This window comes from Typopeltis vanoorti, chromosome 19 (genome assembly GCF_054136105.1).
Source record: "Typopeltis vanoorti isolate ZY-2024b chromosome 19, IOZ_Tvanoo_1.0, whole genome shotgun sequence".
Taxonomy (NCBI): Eukaryota; Metazoa; Arthropoda; class Arachnida; order Uropygi; family Thelyphonidae; genus Typopeltis; species Typopeltis vanoorti.
Window position 1 is genome coordinate 28,715,837 of NC_143567.1, and position 27,808 is coordinate 28,743,644.

The 27,808-nt window shown below is 35.3% G+C and overlaps 1 protein-coding gene across 6 annotated transcripts in view; it reads left to right on the top strand.

The window, feature by feature from the left end:
* The window catches only part of LOC150095948 (palmitoyltransferase ZDHHC14-like), a 291,158-nt gene that overhangs the window by 180,993 nt on the left and 82,357 nt on the right, over positions 1-27,808 (top strand). For 5 of the 6 annotated variants that reach the window (XM_090408860.1, XM_090408859.1, XM_090408861.1 and 2 more), the window contains one exon: positions 20,727-20,829. In XM_090408860.1, coding sequence (XP_090264986.1) covers positions 20,727-20,829 — 103 coding nt within the window. The remainder of the gene's footprint in view (positions 1-20,726; positions 20,830-27,808) is intronic. The other variant, XM_090408862.1, reaches the window with a different exon arrangement.

Below are 27,808 nucleotides of genomic sequence, written 5' to 3' on the forward strand. Positions count from 1 at the left end.
TTTTTCCTTAAAATTACAACCTCCAGTTGTCCAAAAATAATGTTATCTTTTCTTCTCAGCCATTTGTTATTTTTTTTTATAATTAACCAATATATTGAATAGAATATATGTAAAATTATGTAATGATAAATAATCAAGTATTTATTATGAGAACACATATTTCAGAATGAGTCCTCCCATCTTCAGAGTGACCATAAAGCAAGAATGGAAATAAAAGCAAACATTATAATGGAGATTATTCTTTTTTACTTGTCTGAGGTCAGCAGTGTAATACTATTAGGAATTAAGGAACAATATAAATATAGCCAATAAGCATTGAGGTAAAAAGTCCAGTACATAACGTTAAATAAATATATAAATTATTAGCAGCAGTTCCAAGTCATTTATCCCCAAAGTGTTGAAATATATAAGCCATCATTGCAATTCAGATTAGGTTGATTTATGAATTGCTTCATAGGTTTTCTTAAGGGGTTGCTCAGATTCATTAGAACTAATATATAGAATTTTTGTTTTCTTTCCAAGGATCTTATGTCTAGTAGAAACCTCTGTGTTCTTCAAATTCTCAGGAATGAAAATGGATTACACCCAATTCTCCATTTACACGTTATTGGTTCCAGAAAAGAACATGTAAATGAAAACCACGTAAAAAGAATACAGTGCATATGAAAAAATAGAAGATGTGAAAACTTGATACAAACAACAAGTTATTTTCAAACAAAACATATGAAAATCATTGAATAAAACTTGATTTAATTTTAATGGAATTTTTTTTTTATTTTAAATACTTATTTAAAATATATACGTACGTATCTTTCTTAAAAAAAATAGTGTGTTACTAATAAAATAGTTATTATAAAAAGGCCCCAGTACACTGCACATGTGGTTATTAGTTAAATTTTATTTGCTGTCACTTTCTGACAGTAGCCATATTCTTTTGTGTGAGACTGGAATAAAATCACTTGAAGCACTTTGGCCATTCTATTCATACTGCAATTGTGAAACGTTTTCTTCAGTAAAAGGAACTAAATTATCATTAATTTCCAATAATTCGGAAGGCTGATTTTATTTTTATGACGAACTCTGTAATTAATCGTTGAGATCTTTGACTAGATCTTTGTGTACTTACTCATACCATACATGACTTCAGTTCACATTTAAACCGTTCATCTTGTTCATTATTTGGATCATTGTAAGCAAATGACTGCAATTTACTAGCCATTTGAAGCCCTTCTTTAATTAATCCTGCAGTGAGTGGGATCTCTTCATCATCATCACTTTTTTCTTTTTCATTGAGATTCTCCAGGACAGCTTCTATTATTTCATCATCACTAACAGCCTTGTCAACCATCAATTCTTCAATATCTGCAGATGAAAAATCATCAAATCATTCTCTGCCAATTGTATGTGCAAATCAGATGATATTGGGATATTCAGTTGTATGCAAAGGTACAGAGTTTTTCACACATTCTGGCCAAGTAGCTTCCCAGCATTTAAAGTTGATGGTTTCAATTCTGATAATGCCAACTTAGCAAATTTGATGCAATCCAAAATAGAAAATTTCTTCCACACATCAATAACTGTCAGTAAATTATCCTTATCTACACTGTTCAAAACAATTAAGGGATATTTTAGTTTCTGTCGGATAATTATGAATTTCTGCAAATAATTATAACTATTGGGTACTTTATATATGAATAAATATTTCTTACTTATGGATAGGGTGTAATTGAGGAGATATTGTTTAAATAATTGATATTTATTACAAATTTAACAAATTATACATTTTAGCATGAAATAATTTTAACAAGAATAGCTTTTGTTAATTTTTAATTGGGTGTATGGTCTCCATTAACAGCCAAAACAGCAGTACATCTTGATTGCATGGACCAGATAGGATGATCAAACAGTTCTTGTGGGATATTTCCCCACTCTTTTGTGAGGGCAATTTCGCATCCCTAAAGCATCCTAGGCATGTTCGATTGGCTTACAATCCACAGGCAGGCCAGTCCATTCGTTCAGTGCCTTCTTCCTCAAACCACTCTTGTACCAAATTTGCACGGTGTGGACGAACATTGTCATCCATAAAAATGAATTCTTGGCCAGTTGCATGTGGATGAACTGTAGGTTCCAAAATCTCATCGTGACGATACCTTTTGGGCTGTTAAGGAACTGTTTCTGATAAAATAGAGATCAGTATGGCCACCTATACTTATTCCAGCCCATATCATCAACCTCCCACCTTGATGTTGGGGTCTTTCATGAACAAACTGTGCATTATTTCTTGTTCCACTTTCACGCCATATCAAGATATATCGGTTATCTGGTTGCAGACTGAACCTAGACTCGTCACTAAAAAGTACACTAGTCCAATCCTCATTTGTCCAATTGTGATGTTCCTGTGCCCAAATTTTTCAGGCTCTTTTGTGATTTGCAGTAAGTGGAATGCAAATCATTGCTCTTCGAGCATATATACCTATGACATGAAAGATGATTTCAAACATTTCCTGTCTCCAGAAAGTGATTCCAAAGTTGTGAAATTACACTTTGAGATATACAACGTGCTTGAGTGACAACTTTCAGCGTTTGTCCAGCTTCTAATCAACCAATGGCTCTCCTAGCCATGGATTCTGTTGCTCTGCCATTTTTAATAAAATAATGAGTGGTAGGTGACAAGTTTACAATTGAAGTGATAATTATGCACTGTGGAAGTGAGCGCAACAAGCCATGCTTTTATACTCCCCCATATGCCAATATGGCTAAGACACATTTCAACAAGTCTTAACATGATTTTGTATGCAGTTGTGTGTTTGTGTTTTACACTGTTGTATATTAAGAATATTTTAAAATAAATGTATTACATTTGTAAATTATTTTTATAACTTTATAATTTACAAGCCAAAATATCCCCTAATTGTTTCGAGCAGTATTGTTTATCCAAAATGTATTGGAATGTTCTTCTTATGTACTAAGTTTTGAAGGTAGCAGTCACACCTGTCTAGTGGTTGTATTAAGTGACAGAGAACAAAATTCCACATTCAGGCATTCTAAAACAGGATGGATGGCTAGGCACATTGTCTATAATCAATAAAACTTTAAAGTCCAGATTTTTTTTTCCCATCAAATAGCATCTAACTTCTGGAACAAAACATTGATGGAACCATTCATTAAAAATTTCTTTTGTAACCCAAAATTTTTTTGTTTGTCTTCCAGTACAGTGGTAACGTGTTAAAATCTTTCATTGCCCACAGTCTTAGGGATCGATTAATGAGTAATGGTTTTAATATATGATCTCCTGAAGCATTGCTGCAAAATAATAGAGTCACATGATCCTTAGCTGCTGTCAAGCCACCAACACTTTTTTGTGATTTTGCTATATAAATTCTACTTGGCATTTTTTTCCAAAAAAAAGGCCAGTCTCATCTGCATTCCAAGAGTAGCCACCATTTTTAATAATTTTTAACAGTTTTGAAAGAAATTCTCTTTTGTTTTCTAAACCATGTTATTTTAAAATCATGTAAAAAAAAGGCAGTGTAAAAAAAAAAGAGAATTAGCTGTATATCCATAAGTTCTGAATAATTTATGAATGGTCTAGACGAAGTAGCAAAGATTACAGGAATGAGGAATCTGATAAACTCCAGGGTGTTCTAAGAGAGAAATTTTATATATAATGGAGGAAATAAAAAAGATCTTGTTCACTGACTTAACCATCTGGATTCAGAATTCTTTACAACTCTAGATATATGTTCTGAGATCCCTTTGTTGTAAGGGATGGCTATTGTTTTGATTCCTGCTGAAGGGATGATAGCAGCAGGTGGATTATCCAAGATCTGCTGTATTTTAGTTGGAAAATAGCATTGAGTCAATCTTTCAGTATATTATATATATATATATATATATATATATATATATATATATATATATATTTGTGGCTTTGTCACATGCACATTTCGGTTGGGTGTGCTGTCATAGCTTATGCAACCTGCACTACAAAATTCACATCCGTTTTGATGTGATTGCATTTTTATCGACGTATGAAAGTTTCAAGAGTGTATAGCACATCAGTGCTCATCTTAATTAGTCTAATGCAATTAACTGTAGGATAACTGTGAATACTTTAATTTATCAATTATAATTGGAGCCAAAGTGGAAAACAATGTGTTTGTTTTAAGATATATTAGAAAACAACTGTGAAGGAGAATGATATATTTGGTTGGTATATTTGAATTACTCAAAGTCGTAAAACTTGGAAGAGGAGGAGGATGAGGCTTACCTCCTTCGACTACAATACTGTTTCATGTTGTAAATATGGGCAGAAAAGTTATAAATTTATCAAAAATTATATATTAAAACTTTTCTATATTATATATAAAAACTTGCCTATTGTGTTTAGTTTTAGGAAATCATCAGTTCACACTTCACATGCAAAACAGATGAAACTCAGAAAACAAAAACAGCAACTCATGACAAATGACAATGTTCAATTGGATTGGTTGACACAATAACCAATCACATCCTCTAGGTGCTGTTGTCTCAGAGCTCACCCTGCCTTGCCTTCTGTGCTGTTTAAAATTACTATAACGCTAAGAATTTGACCCACTGCACCATCTATACATCTTTTCGAAGGGCTCAAAGATGTATGTATTTTGAACACACACACACACACACACACACACACACTCGAGCTATTAACGGGAAGGTGATACAATGTTTACGTGTCGAAAAGTGCCTTCTTTATGAAGCATTAGTATACTGTGTTTAGTTTTAGGAATCATGTGAAGTCTGGAAGCAATTAGGGGAGTCTTTAACGGGAATAAATGCAAAAATATGATATCAGTGATATTGCTATTCGGTGGATGAGCACTGCACACCTAGCACACCCAGAATATTCACCTCTGATATATATATATATATATATACACACACACACACACACACACACATATTTACAACACAAAAGCTGAGAAAGCCATCTACTTCATGTTTTATAACTGTATGAAGGGAGAAGGTTGCTGATTTTAGCTTAAAATGTATATCTAATTCCTTGGTGGAATATGAACAAATAAAAAACACATCATCAACATAGTATAATGAAGTAGAAGAGAAAGCTGTGATAGTAGTGAGATATTCTCAAAGTGTTCTCTGAAGCAATTTGATAGTTGAGAAAAGCCCATGGCCCAACCTTTAACTTGCTAATACATCTTATCTTTTCACAAGAAATTGTTGGAACTGTGAAGACGGTTAGCTTTCAGTTTAGAAATGAAATCAGAAGTATCATTTATGAATGAAAGTGATGTTTTTCCACAATTACTAAAAAGGTTATTCAGAACATTTTGAAATCTTGTAAGCAGAGAAGCCAGTGCAGCATAGCAATGGGTGAAATGGAATGTCTATGGTGTGTATTTTCAGAAATAAATTAGATGCATGAAATGTTCTTAATCTCCTGAATATATCACCATTCAAAGAACTATGGTAATAAAGCAACTAGATGGGTTTAGTCACTGTCTGTTTAGTAGGATCTCTGGTAATGGGTTTATGGATAGAACAATTCCTGAGAAGAAGAGAGAACCTTTATAGTTATATTCTGTAGATTCCATTAGTATAGTGGCATTTCCATGTCATCTCTCAAGATGGTACAGTTATGATTCTTATTTAATGATTGCAAGATTTTTATTTCACACTCTGAAATGTTTAAAGGCAGTTTAACAGTATAAGGAATATTTACAACTTGAAATGTATTTTACATCTGTAGTATAATATCTACATAGGAATTTTTCTTGGAGTGAAAGCAAAATCTTGGAGTCTACTAACCACAGGTTTCTTTGAAACAAAACTTTTGTTTTGTTTCAAATAAATATTAGTTCTTACAAATATGAGTGACTTTCGAAAGAAAGCTTATGAAGCTGTTTATAATCAGCCTAATCTGAATTGCAGAGATAGTTTAAATATCTGGAACTTAGTGACTTTGAACTGCTGCTAATAGTTACATTTTTTAAAATTTAATTTTATGTACTGAACCTTTTATCTCAGTGTTTTGTTGCCATGTATATATTGTTCCTTAGTTTCCTGACAGTATTATGCTGCTGTCTTCATGCTGATCAAAAAAGAAAGTACTTTGTAATGTTTGTTTTTGTTTCTATTCCTTCTTCATTTAACAGTGAATATTGTATATTCACTTCTAAAGATGGAATAAGATAGTCATCATATCTTCAGATAACTCCTCATCTAGATGCTGACTAATTTATTTGGTAAGTTGCATTCGAAGCTAGCAAACAGTCAATCTTCACTGTTTGCTAGCTTCAAATGTAACTGAGTTGTACCAATCATGACTGGCAAAGAAAAAGTTTCTGTTACTAATTTAGATCATATTATAAAAGACTAAATCCCAATTTATATAATACAGCTTGCATTTTTCAATTGCCAATAGATAAATAGCTACTTAATTTATCCCATTTTAAACTTGTTAAAGATGGGATAACCCATCTTTAACAAGTTTAAAATCAAGTTATTTTAAAAACAAGTTTAAAATAACTTGACCTCTCAATAAAATTAATGTTTTATTGAGAGGTCAAGATTGTGCAATTATTCCAAGAAAAGTTCATTATTTTATGCTACAGATAGAAAAGAATATATATGTTCCTCCATGGGATTCAATTAAAAAAAAATTACATTTTGGTGCTGCATATTCTTTATACAAAGGCTGTAAAATTACTACCTTTAAACATTCCAGATTACTTGCAGATATGAAATGGATATTTACTGCAAGGATGGAGGATTTATCTGTTTTGTCTAGTTTTTCTCTTATCCCATGTAAATTTATTCAACAGGCTTCTCACCATACCAGCATTGCTTATTCTGTTGTCTGTTTCCATTTTTAATTCACTATTTATACACTAAAAAATTGCATCTAAATATCTGAAATATTTTAATTATTCTCTGTTTTACAAGTGAGCAGTTGATGTTTTCATCATTTCTATATCTTTTCATAGTATTTGTCTTTTTATTGCTGATTTTCAAATATGTTACATTAGCTATGTTTAGTTAAAGAATTCTGAAGATTTAGGCTGGATATATTTAAGATTATAATATCATTTGCATAAGCAGTTGAGTTAAATAGCTCTGATTTTGATATCAGATTTAGTTCCACTTTCCCCAATAATGTGACCCATATACAGGGTGATCAAATTTAAAGTATCCCTGTTTAAGACCTTGTGGAGCCATCCAGTGATAGAAATACTGGGAAATTTTGCAGTAATACATTGTGCATCATGCTAGAGCAGTATCTGAGAATCTAATTATTTTAGATTAGATTATTTTAAAAAAGTAGTTGCAAAATTCACTACATGGGGACTCTGTACCGAATGTAGATGTAGTAATTTTGCTTTATGTGTAAGAAGGAGAAAAGCTACATAATCATAAATAATACATTCTTATTCACTTCCATTATCCATTCATAGGCTGTACTGCTCATTGTGCTCCCCTTCAGTATGCCACAAACTGCATCCCTTGCCAGTGTGTTCAATGGCAGAATACAGTTGGTTGGGGGCTGATCTTGCATGCAGTGTGTTATGCTGTCTTTCAGCACTGGCAAGTTATCAGTGATCCCAATAAACCCTGTCTTTGACAAATTCCCAGAGCCAGAAGGGAGATTGGATCTGGTGAATGATGCAGCCATACAGTGGGAAATGCATGCTGATCACTCTGGCTTCCATGAAATATTCTTGAAGAACCTCCTATATGGATTGACTGATGTGTGAAGGAGCCCCATCCTGTATGAAAATGACTGAATCCATGCACAGGTACTGCTGTAGATGTGGCACAGCAAAATTAATTATTGTATTTTATTATACCTCTCAGCAGTAGCTGAGCAGGTCATGCAAATGTCCTCAAAGAGGAATAGCCCAATGATAAATGAAGCTGTAAACCCATGCCAGACAGTAACTTTGGGTAAATACAAAGGAATTTGTTTGATTGTGTGCGGGTTTTACATAACCCATACCCAACAGTTGTGGGTATTCACGGCTCCATTCAGGTGAAAGTGAACCTCATCTCCACACAAATCATCCATGGTCACGCAGTGTGTTGCAGGTGCAATTCTTTTGTCAGGGTTATCTTGAATAGATAGAAATGCAGAATTTTCCAGACAGTTGTGTAACGTACATCCATATGTCGTGATACAGCACATGCACTGCAGGAATCAACTGTTATTCATGGCCTGCTCCATAACAGCAGTAGCAACTTCATTCACTTGTTGTGAACTGTAATTGGCTTGCAATCCCTATTTCTTCGGAATGGCTAATCATTTGTCGCAAAGCATATTGAGATAGTGGATCTCATCAACATTTGTTCAGGTGATGAAATTCATGGAGTGCAGCAATTGTTTAGGTAGTACAGCTTCACGAGCAAAGTATGTTGGGGAAAGGTTAGTGCCATCACTGTGGATAGTGTTAACAACCAGAATGAAGAGAAAAATCCTTTATCCATCTTTTTAAACCTTCCTGGTGCCTGCTGAGTTGCGTGATATGCAAATCCCATGCATTTGGTATTTACATGCTGCATTATGCTGTCTTTCAGTGCTGGCAAGTTATCAGAATGATGCTGATAAATGCTTTCTTTGAGAAATTTCTAGATTCAGAATTCACGGGGAGGGAAGAGGGGGGGTCAGATCAGGTGAACACCCTGGTGGTGAATGTTGGAATTACTTTTTTTTTTCCCCCCAACTATCATTTCCACATGATGCACATTGTATTTCTGCTAAGTTTGCAGTATTTGTTGGATCACTGGATGGCACCCTGTATATATGATGAATAGTGAGGTAGTGTGCATCCTTGTTTTACACTAATTTTACATCAGACCATTTCTTTCAATTCTGATTGCTGACTTACAATTAAATATAGACTGTATTGTTCAATTTCATCTTATAATAGTTGTGTTTGAAGAGCTTTTCTTATTGCACCTTTTTTAGATCCACAAAACTTAAATACAGATCCTTGCTATGTTGCCATGATTTATCAATTATTTGTTTCAGAATGAAAATCTGATCCTGATAATCCTTCTTCCAAAGTTTTTCATAGCTACTTCTCAAGTATACTAACATAAATCTTACCTGAAACATTCAGCAGGAAAATCGCTTTGTGATCTCACATTTAATTTTATTTCCCTTTTTATAGAGGCGTACAATGTTAGCCTTGAAGCATGACATGGTAATTTGCACATACAATTCCATCAAAAAGACTACAGGAAGTGTACATGGCAGTCATCAGATGGAAGAACTAAGAACATGATAGACATTGACGCTCATAAGCAAGAGAATGGGCCACATCAGTTCAACATTGTTGAACATTTCAAGTAGCTGACTTGGAATCGGATTATAGCTTAGTGATTGCTAATATCAAGTTGAAACTGAAGCAATGTTAGAGAGATATGAGAACAGTGAATTACCAAATTACAGGGAAAGTGTGTAGGAAAGTACTCGAGGATGAACTGAAATCCATTGCCTAAAATAGAACTGGAGAATAGAAACAACAAAGTAGTGTCTACTGTCAAAAAAAAAAAAAAACCAGTACAATAAATGGTTCCAGAAATAGAAAAGCCATAGAAGGGGTAGATCTCGCAGGAGACATTAAAGATAATTCAAGAAAACGGAGCACTGAAGACTAGGCGAGAGATTGTTAAATATAACAAAGTGAAGAGGGCAGTTAGGTGAAACAAATCAAAATGGCTAGAGGAACAGTGTGAGGATATCAATATATACTGTGGTGAACATAGAACAAGATAAATGTATCAGATGATCAGAAACATCAACAAGAAATGGAGTCCAAAGCAGAGAACCATAAAAAATAAACATGATGAAATTTTGATGAACACAGAAGAAATTAAGACAGAGATGGACAAGATGCTGCTCAGAGTTATATAAGACAGAGGGAGATATTTAAGTCCAAAAGAAGTTAATTGATGAATTGAGGGAAATATCACCACCAAGGAGAAACAGATATACTGAAGGATGAGGTTGTAAAGGCAGTAAAACACCTGAAAAACTATAAAAGCCTTGGGAATTATGAGATCACTGGAGAGATATTGAAACATAGGCAAGGTGATAATGGATAAACTGTACCAATTGTATAACATGGCATGAGAAGAAGGTAAATCACCAAAAGAACGGATAAGATCAATCTTAATACCCATCCATTCACAAAAAAAAGGAAGCAAAATGGACTGCAAAAATTACAGAACAGCTGTAATGAGTCATATAGAAATAATACTTATGATGATATTAATGGAAAGAATAAGGAAACTAATGACAGAAAATCTGGAAGATGAGCAAGCAGGATTTAGAAAAGGCAGAAGTACTGTGCATCAGATATTAATGTTAAGATTAATTGTGAAGAAAGCACTATGTAAAAAAAGAAAATGTTTATACTTGTTTTATTGACTTCCAGAAAGCATTCAACACTATAGATCAGAAAGTGGCACAGGCTGTACTCAAATCTTATGAAGTGGACAGGAACCTGCATGTCTCTTTTGGAACATCAATGACAATGCAGAGGCTGCTGTGAAAAACTGCGGAGAAATAGGAAGGTGGTTCTGGACAGTAAGAGGCACGACACAAGCAGACCTAATATCCCCAACCATCTTTGTCATTCTTTTAGAAAGAACAATGGATGTCATATAGGATAATATAAGGAGAATTTCAGTTCAAGGTATGAAAATGAACAATTTGCAGGGTGACAGAGTTCCTGGACTTATTCCAGGAACTTGAAAAAGAGAATAAACTGGATAGACAGTATAAAAGTTGGACTGGTGCTTGCTTCACTTACATATTATTACGCGTGGATAATAATATGTAAGTTTCCTAATATCTACTTCACTTACATAGCTGAAAGCCAAGTGTCAATCAAGGATGGAGTGGAAGATTTCTGTAAGGAACATTTCCTAATATCTACTCTACGGTCCTTTGTGGACTATAGGATAAAAAAGACAGTCCTTATTGAAGAAGATGAAGAGGAACTAGAAAGAACAGGACTGAAGTTAAGTGAAGAAGGAAAGAGATGTGGGTTGATAATGAACATTGATAAAGCAAAAACAATGATATTTGGAGAGAAGCAGATATAAAAAAGCAAATAAAGGTCAGCAGACAAGAGCTGGAAGATGTTAGGAACTTCACATACCTAGGGAGCAACATGATGCATGATTTAGACTGCAAAAAAGAGATGAGATCTTGGATAACAAAAGCTAAAGTAAACCTATAGGCAGTGGACAAGATATGGAAAACTAAATCAGTGAGCCTTCCCAGAAAGCTGAGACTGCTGGAAACTTGCATATTCACAAGTGCTCTCTCTCTCTATGGATGTGAAACATGGTAATGGTCAAAGACTCTGTGAGACAAATATTGGCTTTTGAAAGACCATATTGTAGATAGATTCTACGAATTGGATGAGTGCAAAAAAGTAGCAAATGAAGAACTATGTTGCAAAGTAAATTGCAAAGAAAATCTAATGCAGAAAATAATTCTAAGGAACTAAAGTTTTTTGGACATATCCATTATCCATTCCAGAATGGATAACAGTAGAAAGATCAAAACCTTAATTTTTGGTACAATAGACGGCATAAATAGTAGAAGACAGCCAAGACAAGAGTGGGTGGGTAGATGATGTAAAAGGGTGATGTGGAAAGAGTTTGTAGGATTTGAATCACCTGGCAATGGACAGAGAGATATGACAAAGATCTTGGATGCTGAAACAAGCATCATACACCAATGGGCATTGGACTCATGAACAGTAATGATGATTATGCTGATTCCAATCATCTTGAATTTGACCTTCTACCTGGCTTTTTGGATTATGCAGTAGTTCTGCTTTATCTCTCTCATTTAACATTCTTTCAATGTAATTACTCCAAACATCCAGAATATCTTTAAATTCAGTTTTTATGTTTTATATATATATATATCATATTTGGTTTCTTTTACAGTACTGTTTCTTCCATTATTAAGTTTTTTAAATAGCCTCTTTCATGATATTTATCTTCTGTATTCTTACCAGAGTCTTAGGAAGACTTCTATTTGGCTACTTTTACACATAGATTACTTTTTTTATATAAATCTTTTTCTCTGTATTTTCTCAGTGTACCTGTTGATGTACTTGCTAGAAACTTTCAGTATGCTTTCTTGTTTTCCAGGCTGTCTTTTTAACTTCTTGAGTCCACTATAAAGTTCAGATGTTTCTATCCTTGCAAATCACTTCATCACATGCCTACTTGACTGAGCCAGTGAGTGTTTTCTTTAGAGCTTGCTGATTCTCTAAGGTTTTGCTTTTGTTCTTGAATATTATTTGTATATTAAAGCCTACAATTCACCACTAAAAGCTGCTCGACTTTGATATTTTTTGAACTTTCTTACATAGGAGGGGTGTAAATAAAGCAGTGGCAACACTCTCAGGAGATGTAGTTGGTAACTCAGATAGATGCACTAGTTGTATGTACATGTGCAAAAGGTGACACAGCCCATTCTAACAAGTGTCCTTGTGTGGAGAAGTAGTTAATGTCTCAGCGTGCAACTCTCTAAGGTATGTTCACAAGATCATGCCAGCGATCCTGGATCAAGGTCCAGGTTGCACAGGGTAGACTGTGAGCATCTCTTATCGTGGTCTTAAGAAAGCCTGTGATGAACCCTACCATACTGGACTGTCGCAAGATGGATCAGTGCATTTCATTTGGGGAGAGATCACCCAGATGATGATCATCATGCAGGATGACCCACCAATTCAGATAAACATGTTGAGCTTCTTCAGTGACTCCTCGCAGTTGATCAGTGATGGACTATTTCAGTTAGATAAACCATCAAAGTATTTGGCACATCCTAAAAGAGAAGCTCAGTATGCACAAAATTTCACTCATTGGTCATCAGTCATTATTTGAATGAGATGCAAAAACGGCATAGGTATGCAGTTGCTGGCATCCTTCTGGAACGATATGAAAATGAAGGGATGCATTCCTGTATCATATCGAAGCCATTGATGAAACTTGGGCAAGGGCTTATGAGCCTGAACTGAAGAGTCAATCCAGCGAATGGCGCTATTCAGGATCACCCTGTCTGAAAAAACTTCACCAGGACTCCAGCAAAGTCATTCTTCATCATAATGTGGACAAACTGTTAATACATGGTACTATCAACTATTTCTGGAGCATCATTTGCATCTGGCTTTAAGAAGAAAGTGACCACATTTTTTCACTGGTTCCCCACCATGTTTGTTGTACAACAGTGCACGATGTCATGTGTTGCAGTTGGTGATAGTGATGTTGAACAAGTAGCAATTGGAACTATTGGAACATCCTCTGTATTCACTGGATATGAGTCCTTGCGACTTCAACTTGTTCCTCAGAATGAAGAAACCCCCTCAGAGATCTGTAGTTTCATGATATGCAAGAGGTTCTTTGAGTAGTAAGTTGCACTGTTACTGATATCAACAGTCACCGCTATGCTGATATACATCGGCTCCCACAAATTTAGAAACAGGTGCAGAAAATGACAGGAGATTACACTGAAGGGATGCATATATATAAACTTGATAAATAAAACTAGTTTACATTTTGTGCACGTTACCATTATTTATAACTGTCATAGTGTCTTGTTTAATATGATATTTTAATTCTGTTCAAAACTAAAATTATGATTACTTCCTATTTCATATCTTTCATGTATACTATTATCTCCAGAACCAGTGTGTGTGTGTGTGTGTGTGTATGTGTGTGAAGACCTCACTATCAACAATAACTGTCAATAATACTCTCCTGTATGTGTGGGTGTTTTCTCCATGAATTGATGTACATCATGTTGGAATATGGTACTGAACAGAAAACCAGTAGGTACTTAACATTATTATTTGCATTGCATATTTTTCTAAATTTTCTCATGGCCTTTCTGTATGTCTGGTATTCATTTTGTACTTTGCTTTTTTTAGATCTTCCTATTTCTTTATGTCTGCTGCCTTTTTGAATGATAGGAAAATTTCACCACTTCTTCATTGTTCCATTTTAATATTTGTCCACATCACTCTACTTGATGTTGCTAGACATTCAAGAAAACATTCACTAAACATCTTCATGTTTAGTGTTGAACATAATAGCTACTCCTTCCTTTCCCTAATAATTATTTATTGTCTGAATATAACATCTTGTAGTTGTTATTTAATAGAATCCCACCCTTTTTTTTTTCTTTGTTCGTTTTTCAGTTTTATTACCCCGGAAGACATCAACATTTTGCTTTAATATCATTTTTGTCCTAGGTGTCTATCAGAACTTTCCAGATCCCATTGTATTGTATGCATGTAACAAAAGTTATATAGAATTTATTCAAAAACTGCAATGTATTTAATCCAATGTTACATGGACATCATCAGGGAGATAGAACATTAACCACATTCAAAAGATGAATCAAATAATGAGTCATAAATTAGCTTGTGTCTCAGTCACAGCTGAAGTATATGATATTACACTATTAGAATTGATATTATTAGATGGTAAATTTAAACAAACTGTTTAAATTTACCATCAACACAGGCTATTTTACATGCCATAATAAGTTGTTCAAACAAACAGAAGGAACAGCAATGGGCAGTCTCATCTCACCAGCCATAGCTGATTATTTCATGGAGCATCTAGAAAAATAACTCCTTGACACTATATTCTCTCAGTCTTCTATGTTGTTATGTTTTGTCAATGATATATTTACAGTCTGGCCTCACACTGAGTCCAAATTGCTTCAGTTTTTCAACATAAGAAGCCTGAATGGCAAAGAAATGGAGCTAGCTGAGGAATTAGATGAGTACCAGATCGACATAATAGGGGTGACTGAAACAAAAAAGACAAAACTGGTGAGATCTTTCTGAGCAATAAATACAAAATGTTATATTCAGGCAATGACAATCAAGGAAAAGAAGGAGTAGCTATTGTATTCAATACTAAATACGAGGCTAATCTTCTTGAATGGCAGGCAGTCTCAAGTAGAGTGATGTGGTCAAATATCAGAATGGGGAACTGGACAATGAGACTTATTTGTGCCTATGGTCCCATAGGGACCATAGGCACAAATAAGTCTCATTGTCTCATTAAAACAGAAGGTTCTCTAAGGTAGAAGTGGAGGAATTTTTTAATGCTTTAGAGAAAGCATCTGGCACAATGAAAAAGGAAAAGTTGGTCCTTGTTGGGGATCTAAATAGCAGAGTAGGAAATGATTGTCAGACATACAAAAATATATTGGCAAAATTTGGAGAAAAGAGCAAAGCTAATAATAATGGCAAGTATTTGTTGGATTTCTGCTCAGGACATGGACTGACATGGGCACAAATAAGTCTCATTGTCTCATTAAAACAGAAGGTTCTACTAATGTAGAAGTGGAGGAATTTTTTAATGCTTTAGAGAAAGCATCTGGCACAATGAAAAAGGAAAAGTTGGTCCTTGTTGGGGATCTAAATAGCAGAGTAGGAAATGATTGTCAGACATACAAAAATATATTGGCAAAATTTGGAGAAAAGAGCAAAGCTAATAATAATGGCAAGTATTTGTTGGATTTCTGCTCAGGACATGGACTGACATAGGCACAAATAAGTCTCATTGTCTCATTAAAACAGAAGGTTCTACTAAGGTAGAAGTGGAGGAATTTTTTAATGCTTTAGAGAAAGCATCTGGCACAATGAAAAAGCAAAAGTTGGTCCTTGTAGGGGATCTAAATAGCAGAGTAGGAAATGATTGTCAGACATACAAAAATATATTGGCAAAATTTGGAGAAAAGAGCAAAGCTAATAATAATGGCAAGTATTTGTTGGATTTCTGCTCAGGACATGGACTGGTTATTACTAACACCATGTTCCAACGTAAAAATGTGCACAAATTCACATGGAGAGAAGAAGCAAGAAATAAGAAAAGTCTTATTGACTATGTTATTGTTGATAGTGATGTTTTCTCCTTTGTGCAAGACACCAGAGTGTACAGAGGATTTGAAATTGGAAGTGATCACTATTTAGTCTTGAGCAGGATAAAATTGAATTTCATATTGAAAAGAATAACATGTAAGAAAGTTTTAAAGCGAATAAAAGTTGAGCAGCTCTCAGATGTGAAGTGTAGACTAAAATACACAAAGGTTATTGAAGAAAAAATGAAAGAGTTTGAGAACAGGAACCAAACTTTAGAGATTCAGTGGCAAGCCTTGAAGAAAACCTTGATTGATTCAGCCAGAGAGGCATGTGGTGAGGTTGTCTGCAAGGATAGAAAAATTAGAACTCCATGGTGGACACAGGAAGTTAAAGAGGCAGTGAAGGAAAAGAAGAAAGCATATCAAAAGTTCCTGGCAAATAAGTCAGCTTGTGCTCTTGGAGAATACAGAGACAAATGTAAGAAAGCTAAACACTGTGTAAAACTAGCTAAACAAAAGTCATGGGAGGACTTTGGCAAGAATATAGAAAATAAATATCAAGAAGGTGGCAAAATATTTTGGAGGTTATTGAAGAAGCTCAGAAATGGAGGAAAGAGTGCTGTAAAAGGAGTTACAGATGATAAAGGTGACATGAAAATGGAAGAAAAAGATATCCTTGAAGTATGGAGTAATTACTTTGAAAAATTGCTAAATGAAACAAGCAGTGATAGCACAGTGGTAAAAAACACTCAACAGTCATACGATCAGGAATACATATCCATACTTGAAGTAGAAAAAGCCATCAAAGGCTTAAAATGTGGAAAGGCAGCAGGAGTAGATGATATTCAACCAGAAATGCTGAAGTATGGTGGTATAAAAGTCCTACAGTGGTTGCACTGCATAGTTCAGAAAGCCTGGACAGAGGGACGAATTTCTGATGATTGGAGTAGAGCTCTCATAGTACCCATATATAAAAAGGGAAATAAAACGGAATGTGAGAATTACAGAGGTATTTCCCTACTGAGCGTTCCTGGCAAGATATATGCAAGTATACTTGAGAAACGGTTGAGAAGAATTGTAGAAGAAAAGCTTGGTTAAGAACAAGCTGGATTCCGGCCAAATAGAGGCTATTAGGATCAGATCTTCACTTTACGACAAATAGTGGAGAAATCATGGGAATATAACAAAGATCTCTATTTGAGTTTTGTAGATCTGGAAAAGGTATATGATAAGGTACCAAGAGAGAAGCTATTCAATATGCTACAGTTATATGGTGTCAGTGGAGCATTATATCAAGCAATACTTAGTCTTTATTTGAGTTGTAAGTCAGCAGTTAGAATTGAAGGAAGTATACAGGAAGATGGTTTAATGTCAAATCTGGTGTGAGACAAGGACATACATTATCCCCTCTGTTATTCATTATCTATATGGATCGCATTATGAAGGAAAGTGGTATTAAACATAATATCAGAATTGGAGATGTTAATGTCAGCTCTTTGCTTTATGCGAATGATGTTATACTTATCAATAAATCCACTATGAGTCTGCAAGATTCCTTGACTAAATTGAATAACTGTTGTAATAGATATGGTATGAAGGTCAGCAGTAAAAAGACAAAACAATGAAAATAGGCAGAATCGTTGAAAATGTCAACTGCATTGTGAACGGAGAACCTGTGGAACAAGTAAAACATTTCAGCTACTTAGGCACGATTTTTAGTGAAAATTGTGAATTAAATATGGAAATAGACAACAGAATCAACCAAGCTGGTATGGTAGGAAGTCAATTGAATAAATTCATATGGAATAAGAGAGAAATTAGTCGGAACACTAAATTAGCTGTATACAAGACAGTGTTCAAACCAGTTTTAACTTATGGATCTGAGAGCTGGGTCAGAAGTAAAACACTTGACCAAAGACTAGAGACTGCAGATATGAGAGTGCTGAGAAAGATTAGAAGCGTGAACAGATGGCATCAATGGCAATATCATATTAAAAACGAGGATATTAGGAAAGAACTTGACATTGTCAGCATCCAGGAATGCGTTAGCAGAGCTAAACTCAGGTGGTATGGTCATTTAAACAGAATGGGTGAGGAAAGATTGGCAAAACATGTGTTCTCTGCCAGGTTGGTAGGAAAACGACCCAGAGGAAGACCAAGATATAGGTGGTTTGATAGGGTATAAAGTGCCTTAGACGACAGAAATATAAGATCTGATAATATTGGAGTCTTGACAAGTAAGACTGATCTGTAGGAAAATTGTAGATAGGAAGTAGTAATCATGTAAATTTTTCATGTAGTACTATCATATCCTGTACACCCCTTGAAGTACACGGCAGGAATTTGATGATGATGGTGATGATAATTCCTAATCCCACTGATCTTGTTGAATTTTCAGTTTATTGGAAGCTAACCTTTACTGGCAGGTACATTCACTCATTGTCTCACCATCATTCATCATAAAAAATGGGTATTATCAAGAGTCTCTTCTGATCCACTTTTGTTAGATAAAATGAATAAAATTAAAGCAATTTGATATGTAATATATACAACAAAACTACCATTCAAAAAATTATTGATAATTATCATCCTTCTAAATCTGATGTGAAAAGAATTTCAATACTCTACCTTAAAGAGACCTGAGAACAAAAAGCAAGGATTCTTCATACCATCAACAAAGGATACATTACCACTTCTTTCCTTACCAGGTGTCTGTCAAATACTTTGCTCATGTTATCTTTCCTATTTTGGACAGACTGGTCATTCTGTCTTGTTTATAATTGAAGAACATCAAGACTACATTTTTATATCAGTTGCTTTAATGTCATTTTTGTTTTAGATGTTTATCAGAACTTTCTAGACCCTCTCCCCCCCCCCCCTTCATCAGCTGGGAAACTTAGTTTAATATTGAGTTGTAAGACCATTAACTAACATGTTATGCTGAAACTATGAAAAATAAACAAATAAATGAAAACTGCAGAGATGATGAAATTGAGAAAGATTGAAGATATAACATCATATTAAACAAACTTTCTGGATCCAAAAATGGAAAGACAAATAGTAAAATCATATAGAAAGAATGCAGAATAACTGATGGGTAAATATCAAGGTGAGATCAAGGTGAAATGTGAGATAATCATGGCAACATCTCTACAGTTATAATAAATTTAGTTTAATCCTTTATCCAAGTGTGAGCAAACAAAGTTTGCACCTGAAAATACCTTCAGGACTGAGGTAAGTTAGTACAACAGGCAACTCGTAGCAAAGGTGGACCAAGCTACCATCAATCCTATCTCAGTATCTCCCATAATGCAAAACACATCTCCTTGCAGATATGTATAATGTTATGTATTAAGGGAAGGGCCACTACCTAGACCGGTTTCCCTTTGTTTAAGTGCGGGGATACCTTTTCAAAAACTCGTAAAATCCCCCAGATAACCCAATAATGAGCGACTCACAGGTTCAGAAATTCAGTTGCTCTACACCGTGGCAGGCTCCCTACCACCGAGCAGAGCCGCTCATTTGTTCATCTGGAAGGGTAACAGCAACAGCCGTGCCTCAGTTAACTTCACAGGCTACAGCATTGCCATTCATCACCCAAGCTTCTAACCGGTTTTGACCTTTATTGAGGTGTATTTAAGTAAAGACCTCTCTAAAAATTATACGATCCTGAAAGATCTCCCAACTCAGCTTTGTTCCACTCAGTGACAAGCTCACCCCGTCACCAAGAAGAACTTCTCAGCGTTAGCTCTACCTCAGAGCTAATTGGGGTGGTGGGGTGAGGCATGCTCACCCCACCACCACCAGACAGAGCCATAATCTCAGCAGTGACTCTACTCAGAGACAGGCAAAAACCTACCCCCAAGCATCTTCAGTGGGAGCCAGGCCCAGAAGTGGCGATACCAAGGCAGAAGCAATTGAGAGGTCATCTTTACCTATAGGAGTTGCCAATAGGTGTGCCACCTTATTATTAAATTACTCTGGATTTAGAGAAAGATGTTGAAAGTTTATTTTTCACTTGGTTAGACTATAATAAATTTAGTTCAATCCTTTATCCAAGTGTGAGCAAACAGTTTGCGTCTGAAAATATCTTCAGGACTGAGGTAAGGTAGTACAACACCTGGTAACTCGTAGCAAAGGTGGACCAAACTACCTACTAAGATGGTAGCTTGGTCCACCTTTGCTACGAGTTACCAGGTGTTGTACTACCTTACCTCAGTTCTGAAGATATTTTCAGACACAAACTTTGTTTGCTCACACTTGGATAAAGGATTGAACTAAATTTATTATAGTCTAACCAAGTGAAAAATAAACTTTCAACATCTCTACAATTAATTAACCTTTTACTGAAAAGAAGTTTCAGTTATGCAGTTGACCTCTGTTAAGCTATATTGTTGCATTTTGCCATGTTACATTTATTATTGCACTCAGAAAATTTCCAGTTTTCTTGGACAAAAAGGTTAACCGCAGTTACTATTAAAGGGAACCAAAATTACTGTTCCTTCAAGAAATATTTTTATTTTCCATTTGTGAGTTATATTCATGGTGTAATGTTCTTCTAATAATCAATCACTTGTATATAATTATACCTCACTGTATGAAGCCAGAAATGTCAGGTATCAGGGTAACCTATACTGATTGCCATTAGGTGATCATGATTTATTTACACATCTCACTTTCTTCCTACCTTTTAGCTTTACAAAAAGTTGACTAGTTATCTGTCTATAAGAAACCGTGGTTTTATCTGAAATATTATAAACATAATGTTATTAACACTGTTATATCAAAATATCAAGAATTGTTCCTTGACTTGCAGTTCTACTGTTATAGAAGGAGTAATATGCTTTTTCTCAGTTTGGTCAATCCTTGGACTTGCGGGCTTCCATACTTACTTAATCACATCCAACCAGACTACAAATGAAGATGTAAGTCATGTTTTGCTTTGTTTTTTTTTTTTACTCAATTTTTGCAAAAAGAAAGGTTTATGCTATTCTTTGCACATGCCTATAATTATTTTTTTTATTTATTTTATTTTTGCATAAAACAAAGTAAAGTTTTAGTTCATTCCATTTTTTTTCTTACAGAATATTTTTATATGATTTGAATTCCATGAAAGATATTTATGAAAATATAGAGCAATAGATAAAACAAGCAGTGGAGAATAAGAACAAATGAAGAGTTTATATCTATATGATCAATTTCATTCAGTTGTAAATATCAAAAGATAAGAATTAAATGAATGGGATATGTGATGTATTTTTCTGTGAAGCCAAGAGGGGGCAGGGGGGGGGAGAAAAAAAATAGGTTGCTGTTGTGAAGGAAATCAAGGCATCATGCCAAAGATTGGGTGTGTGTGAGCGATTCAAATTCTGTGGTTTGGAATCTAGGCTTAATAAATGAGAAGAGTTTTTGTATTTGATGGCAAAATATGTTTTCATAATGAATTCTGCTTTTTTATTCCCCTAGACTTGAAACCAGTTATCTTGAAATTATATTTGTATCTGCATTTATTTTTGCAAACATCCTTTCCCACACATTTTATGCACCCATTCAATGAGCATGAAAGCTACTAAATGTAAAAATTGACTCAGTAAGGTGAGGAGGTCTCTAATAAGTTACAGCTTAGGGCCTTAACAACATTAAATCCAGTCCTGTTTGTGTTAGTAGCTGGAAAATGTGTGTCAGATATATTTGATTTGCTGTGTTTCAGTTGCAACAAAAACAAATTGTTTTGAAAATATCTTGCATAGAACAACTGAAGCAAAGATTGATTTCAAAAGTTAATTAATTTTTAAACTTAGCTTTGATATAAAGCAATTACTGATTAATTTAAAATGGATTGTAAATATCCCTTAATTTATTTTTTTGATTTCTCTGAACCACCTGTAGATGCCTAATCTGCATAGCAAACATTCAAGATATTAGGCATCTACAAGTGGTTTGGAGAAATGAAAAATATTCACATTGCTTATTATGAACTTATTACTGTAAAACAGACACACACACACACACGTCTAGCCACAAATACTGTTACAACTTCAACAGTACATAAACCACATGTATAATGTGCATATAGCAGTATTCAATGTCCGATATGTTCACCTTTCTTCTTTTAGAGAAACTGTGTGTGCAGCTGCCATAGTTATATTACTTATTTACACAAAAACACAAGGCATAGATAATACTATTTATTTGATTAGAAGGCCAGATATTTTGGTCTGAAACATACTGACCATATTTGGTGGCAGTGACAGTTGATTACAAAGTAGTATGCAAACAATGGATTGATTTCAAATAGAACAAGCTGCGTGATGTTATACTTACAACAATGTAATGTTATAACCAAGGAAAAGGTTAATCATAACTATAAAAAAAAAAATAATAATAAAATAAAATAAATTAATGAGGTGTTATTCTAATCAGACATTCCCATATTTTTGGTTTCAACACTCCAAGGCTTCAGCACTCTCTTTAAACAAATGCTGAAATTTGTACCAATACTGATGGAGTAGGTGTGTTTTGGACCAAAGAATATTGTGGTCTGTGTCCATTCCATGTCGAGCTAAAGCAGATCTATCAGATTTCCTGTGGCAAATATACAATTGATGTGCTTGCTTGTATTCTCTTTTCTATTGAGTATACAGTTTATCTGTCTGCAGTTAGCCTAGTGGCTTTGCGCTTCGCAGCCATATGACTAGGGAAGGAGTGTCCTAGGTTTGATTCCCGTCGACGACGTCAGGAGCTGAAGGATCTTCCTCAGTTAGCCTATCTTCCTCCATAGCCAAGTTAGCCAGTCTTGGGCTTGGACAACAGGGTTTTTTCCGCCTTTTTCATCCCGCAAGCAGGCAAACTGGCCCCGTGAACACACACGCACAGGGATAAGCCAGGAATACTTCGAGGCATAGGGGTGACCATTCTATCCTCGTATTTCGGTTAAGAAATCCAAGCATGCTTGGAGGGTTGTAGGCCTTAAAGATCTGTTAAAGCCATTGAGATAGATACAGTTTATATGAAGGGATAGATGGCAGTCATGAGGAACTTGGTGCACACTGGGGAGAGACATTGGTAAGCATTTATCTTTTGAAGAAGGGAAACAAGTTGATAGTTTATTGATAGGTATAAAAGTAGCCACTAAATTGTATTTCTTTAGAATTCTGGAAATTGGTTCTGAAATGTATGGAATTGGAACTCAACATACTGTTTCCTTGCTGTTTAGGAGTCAAACAGATGTTGTGTATTCTTTTCTGAGAAGCCATTTAATTTCATATATCATTTGATATTTATGAGTTCTTCCTGTAATTGATGAGAGTCAAACAAATAGTATTAGCACATCGAAATAAAGATTTTATAATTCCTGTCTTTTGAGAAGGATAGGGCATAGATTGCTGAAGAATGTAGTGTCCAGTGGAAGTGGGATTTTCATAAACTGATGTAGTTAAATAATCTGATAGTGAGCAGATGAGAAGAATGTCTAGAAAAGATAATTTGTTGTCTCTTTCAATTTCTGTAGTTAATTTAATACATGGATGTAAAGTATTTATGTAGTAGCTAAAAACGTTTAGTGCCTAAAAAGATACCCTACTTAGATTTCCTTTACATCACACGGCTTGTTCTGTTTCAAATCAATCCATTGCATTCTGTCTTGTGATCAACTGTCACTGCCACCAAAGATGGTCTGTAAGTTTCAGACTGAAATATCTAGCCTTCTAATCAAATAGGTAAGAATATGTCTCTTTTTTGTCTTCACACATTTCCAAAGTCTTTGAGGCCACATATTGATGTACAACATCCAACAGAAACGCTGCCACTGCCACTCCAAATTCATCTTCATGCTGGGGATAATGTTTCTTGCAGGCTGCTCTCTCAAGCTCCAACCACAATTTGAAGCCCAATGGATTCAGATCGGGGACTTCCATATGGCCAGTCATATGGTGATATATGGTCAGGCACATTCGCCTTAACCACTGCTGTGTGGTCCTTGCCTTGTGTGCAGGGACTGTCCATTTGGAAGATCCACTGCCTACTGTGAAACAAGATGTTGTTCTGGGGCATACCACAGGTTCCAGCATGGTAATTTGATATACTTTGGTGGGGGTTTTAACCCCTTTTTCACAGAAATGCAACTTGGATACTGCCTGATATGCCCCCCTCACACACACCAAACCGTCACTGATGTGGAGTGATGACCTCTCTCAATTCTAGGTGCTATGGCATGTGCTGTGCGACTATATGGGACATATACCTGATCATTTTGGCATTTAAACAACTCTTCAGTGGTTAAAAATCTTCTCATCTGTGAAAAGGATATCTCTGTGTCTGTTGTTCACGTACCTCTAGAGAAGTGCCTTTGATTTTATCACTCTCTGCTGCATAAGTTGTGGAGTTAGGAAGTGTCCAGTAGAATGACATTAAAATTCCCTAATTCCCAGGTCATCAGTTAATACACGTGACGTTCTATGTGAAACGTTCATCTCTTGTGACATCACTTTCTGTGTTCTCACAGGTTTATGCCGTGACATAAGTTGTTGCATCCTAGCATAGTGTGGTTGACCTGTTGTTTGGCAGTCAGATACATCTTCTATATCATTATAACAGTTGCCATGAATACTGTTACTTAGTTCCATACACAAACATAATACTGATCCCGGGTGTTTTTTAGTATGTTGAAAATAACAGGTGGTTGCATTCCAACCTTGTGAAGTGCTATTGGGTTATCATAATACTGGCCTTATGCAATTCTGTGGTCAGCACAGCAGTGTGTGGAAGTTTTAACAGTATTCATGGTAAGACTATATATATCAGTGGTGTCACTTGCCCATTTCAGTTGAGTGTGCTGCCATGTGGCTTATGCAACCCATGCTACAAAATTCATGTCAATTTGTCAATTTACCCATGTGGTTGAATTTTTATCGATGTATGAAAGTTTTAAGATTGCATAGCACATTGGCACTCATCTTAATGCAATTATTGCAGGATAACTTTGAATACTTTAATTTATCAATTAATTAATACAGTTTGGGACAATGTGTTTGTTTTAAGATATATTAGAAAACGATAATGAAGGAGAATGCTATATTTGAATTACTTAAAGATGTAAATATAACAGTAAATTTGGAAGAGGAGGACAAAGCTTACCTCCTTCAACTACAATCTGCAAAAGCTCTGGCAGAAAATGGGATATTCAGTAAATCATCAGCACTGTTTTCCATTGTAAATATGGGCAAAAAAGTTATAAATTATTTATAGAAAATTATATATTAAAAACTTGTCTATATCAGTGTCCTAAACTTGTCAGTTCACACTTCACGTACGCAAAAGAGATGAAACTCAGAAAATAAAAACAGCAACTCATGACAAATGACAATGTTCAATTGGATTGGTTTATACAATAACCAATGACTGATTTCTGGGTGCTGTTGTCTCAGTGCACACCTTGCCGCTTCCATCTGGGTGGTTTAAAACCACTGGAATGCTAAGAATTTGACCTGCTGTGCCATCTATACATCTGTTCAAAGGGCTTAAAAGGTGTCCGTATTTGTTACTGCACACCTGGGCTATTTAACGCAAATGTGATGCAATGTTTATGATTGGAAAAGTGTCCTCTTCATGAAGCATTAGTTTATTGCGTTTCATTTTAGGAATCATGCAAAGTCAGGAAACAATTAGAGGAGTCAGTCTTTAACAGGAATAAATTCTAAAATATAATATAGGTGATATTGCTATTCCATGGGTGTGCACCACACACCTAGCACACCCTGAATAAATACCCCTGATATATAATATACGAGGGTGGTCTGAAAAGTTCTCAGCCTTGGCCATAGATGGCAACACTATCAGCAAGATTTTTTTTTTCTAAGTTGGTACATCTGTCATAAGCATCCATGTGAAATTGCAAGTCGCTCTATCAAGTAGTTTGTTTTATACAGCTGTCTGAAGCAAAAGTGTTGTCTGTATCCTTTGAAATGGATAAAATTAAGTATCAAGAGGTTATAAAATTCTTTGTAAAAGAAGATTAAATGCCAAAAGAAATTCATTCGAAGTTCATAAAAGTTTATGAGCACTCTTCTCCTTTGTTTTCGATAATTAAGAAATGGGCTACCGAGTTTAAATGTGGCCGTGCCAGCCTTGAAGATGATCCACGTCCAAAAAGTGTAATAACACCAGAAATCACTAAGATGAAAAGCCAAACAGCTATTTTTTCTGGCGAGATTGATAAGTAAAGGGGATAAAAATCCCTTATTGTTTTTCAGCCAGTATGCGAAACTAAGATCGAAAACTACGATCTAAACGTTTCATGCCAACGAACTGTCGGCGGATCCAAGCGTAAGTGATCACTTGGTAGTGCCACACCAAGGCAATTCGATGCAAAGGTGGAGCAAGCTCCCTCACTATCCTTGATATTTTCTCATAATGTAAAAACACACAGCTCCTAGGAGTTGTAGAACTGCTTTACATTATGAGGAGAACATAAAGAATTACATACTGGCTGAAAAACAATAAGGGATTTTTATCCCCTTTACTTAACACCAGAAATCATTGATCAAGTGCACAATATATTATTGGATGACAGGTGAGTCAAAGTGCGTGAAATTGCTGAGACTATAGGCATTTCAAAAGAATGTGGGGTATATTTTGCATAAAGAATTACAAATGAAAAAGCTTTGTGCAAGACGGGTGGCACGCTTGCTCACAGCAGATCAAAAACGCACTTGCATGAAAATCTCTGAACAGTGCTTGGAGCACTTTAACAAGAATAAAACTGATTTTGTGCATCGATTTATTACTATGGATGAGACTTGGATTCACCATTACACTCCAAACAGCAGTCAAAACAGTGGACAGAAGCCGGTTGTTCGGCGCCAAAGAAGGCAAAAGTTGATTCCATCAGCAGGAAAGGTCATGGCATTGGTGTTTTGGGATGCTAAAGATATTTTGGTTATTAATTATCTTGAAAAGGGTAAAACAATAACCGGGGAATATTATTCCAATCTTTTAACCAGACTAGACGAAAAAATTTGTGAGAAAAGACCCAGTTTGCAGAAGGAAAAAATCATCTTTCATCAGGACAATGCACCTGCCCACAAAGGTGTTTTGGCAGTGGGAAAATTAAGGGATCTGCACAAACTAAATCTCTTCCTAACTGGTCAGTGTTTTTCTTCAAATCAAGAGGTGATTGCAGCTGTAGCAGGATATTTTGCAGATCTTACTGAAAACCACTAGAGGGATGGGATAATGGTGCTGGCGCATCGTTGGAATAAATGTATTGGTCTTTAGGGAAAAAGACCTTTATGTTGAAAAATAAAAATAATTTTGAAATTATAAATTTGTTTTTTCATTGTTAGGCCAAGAACTTTTCAGACCATCCTCGTATTTATGCACATGATGATATTAGTTGAAAACCAACGGTACATTTTGAACACTGTCTCTTCAGTTTTAATTGATATTAGTGATTGACTAGTAGCTAGGACTATAGCCACCACTAAGGCTGTGCAAATGAATATTTATTCCAAGCACTTAAAGTAAATTTTATCATTTCGTCATTCCCTTTTGCCATGTTTAGACTCCATGATATGGAAGGGCCAAATAAATTTGCTCCATTTAAACCTAATTAATACCATCTTCATGGCTTTGTTATATTTGTCAAATTGAATCTCTTTTCTGGTCAGTTTGTGGAGGGGAAGAAAATAAAGTCTCCATGAAAAACCCTGCCACCACATATCAAACATGTGAATGTGCCTTCAGTTAAAAAATGCAGTAATAAAAGTAGACTTTCATTACTGCATTGTGGACTTTCATAGGACCTTGACATGACCTATGAAAGACTTCAAGGTCCTGCAGACTTTCACAGGACCTTGAAGCCAAAAAATATGCTGCATACAGCTGTGCTGTTAGAGGCATTCCCAA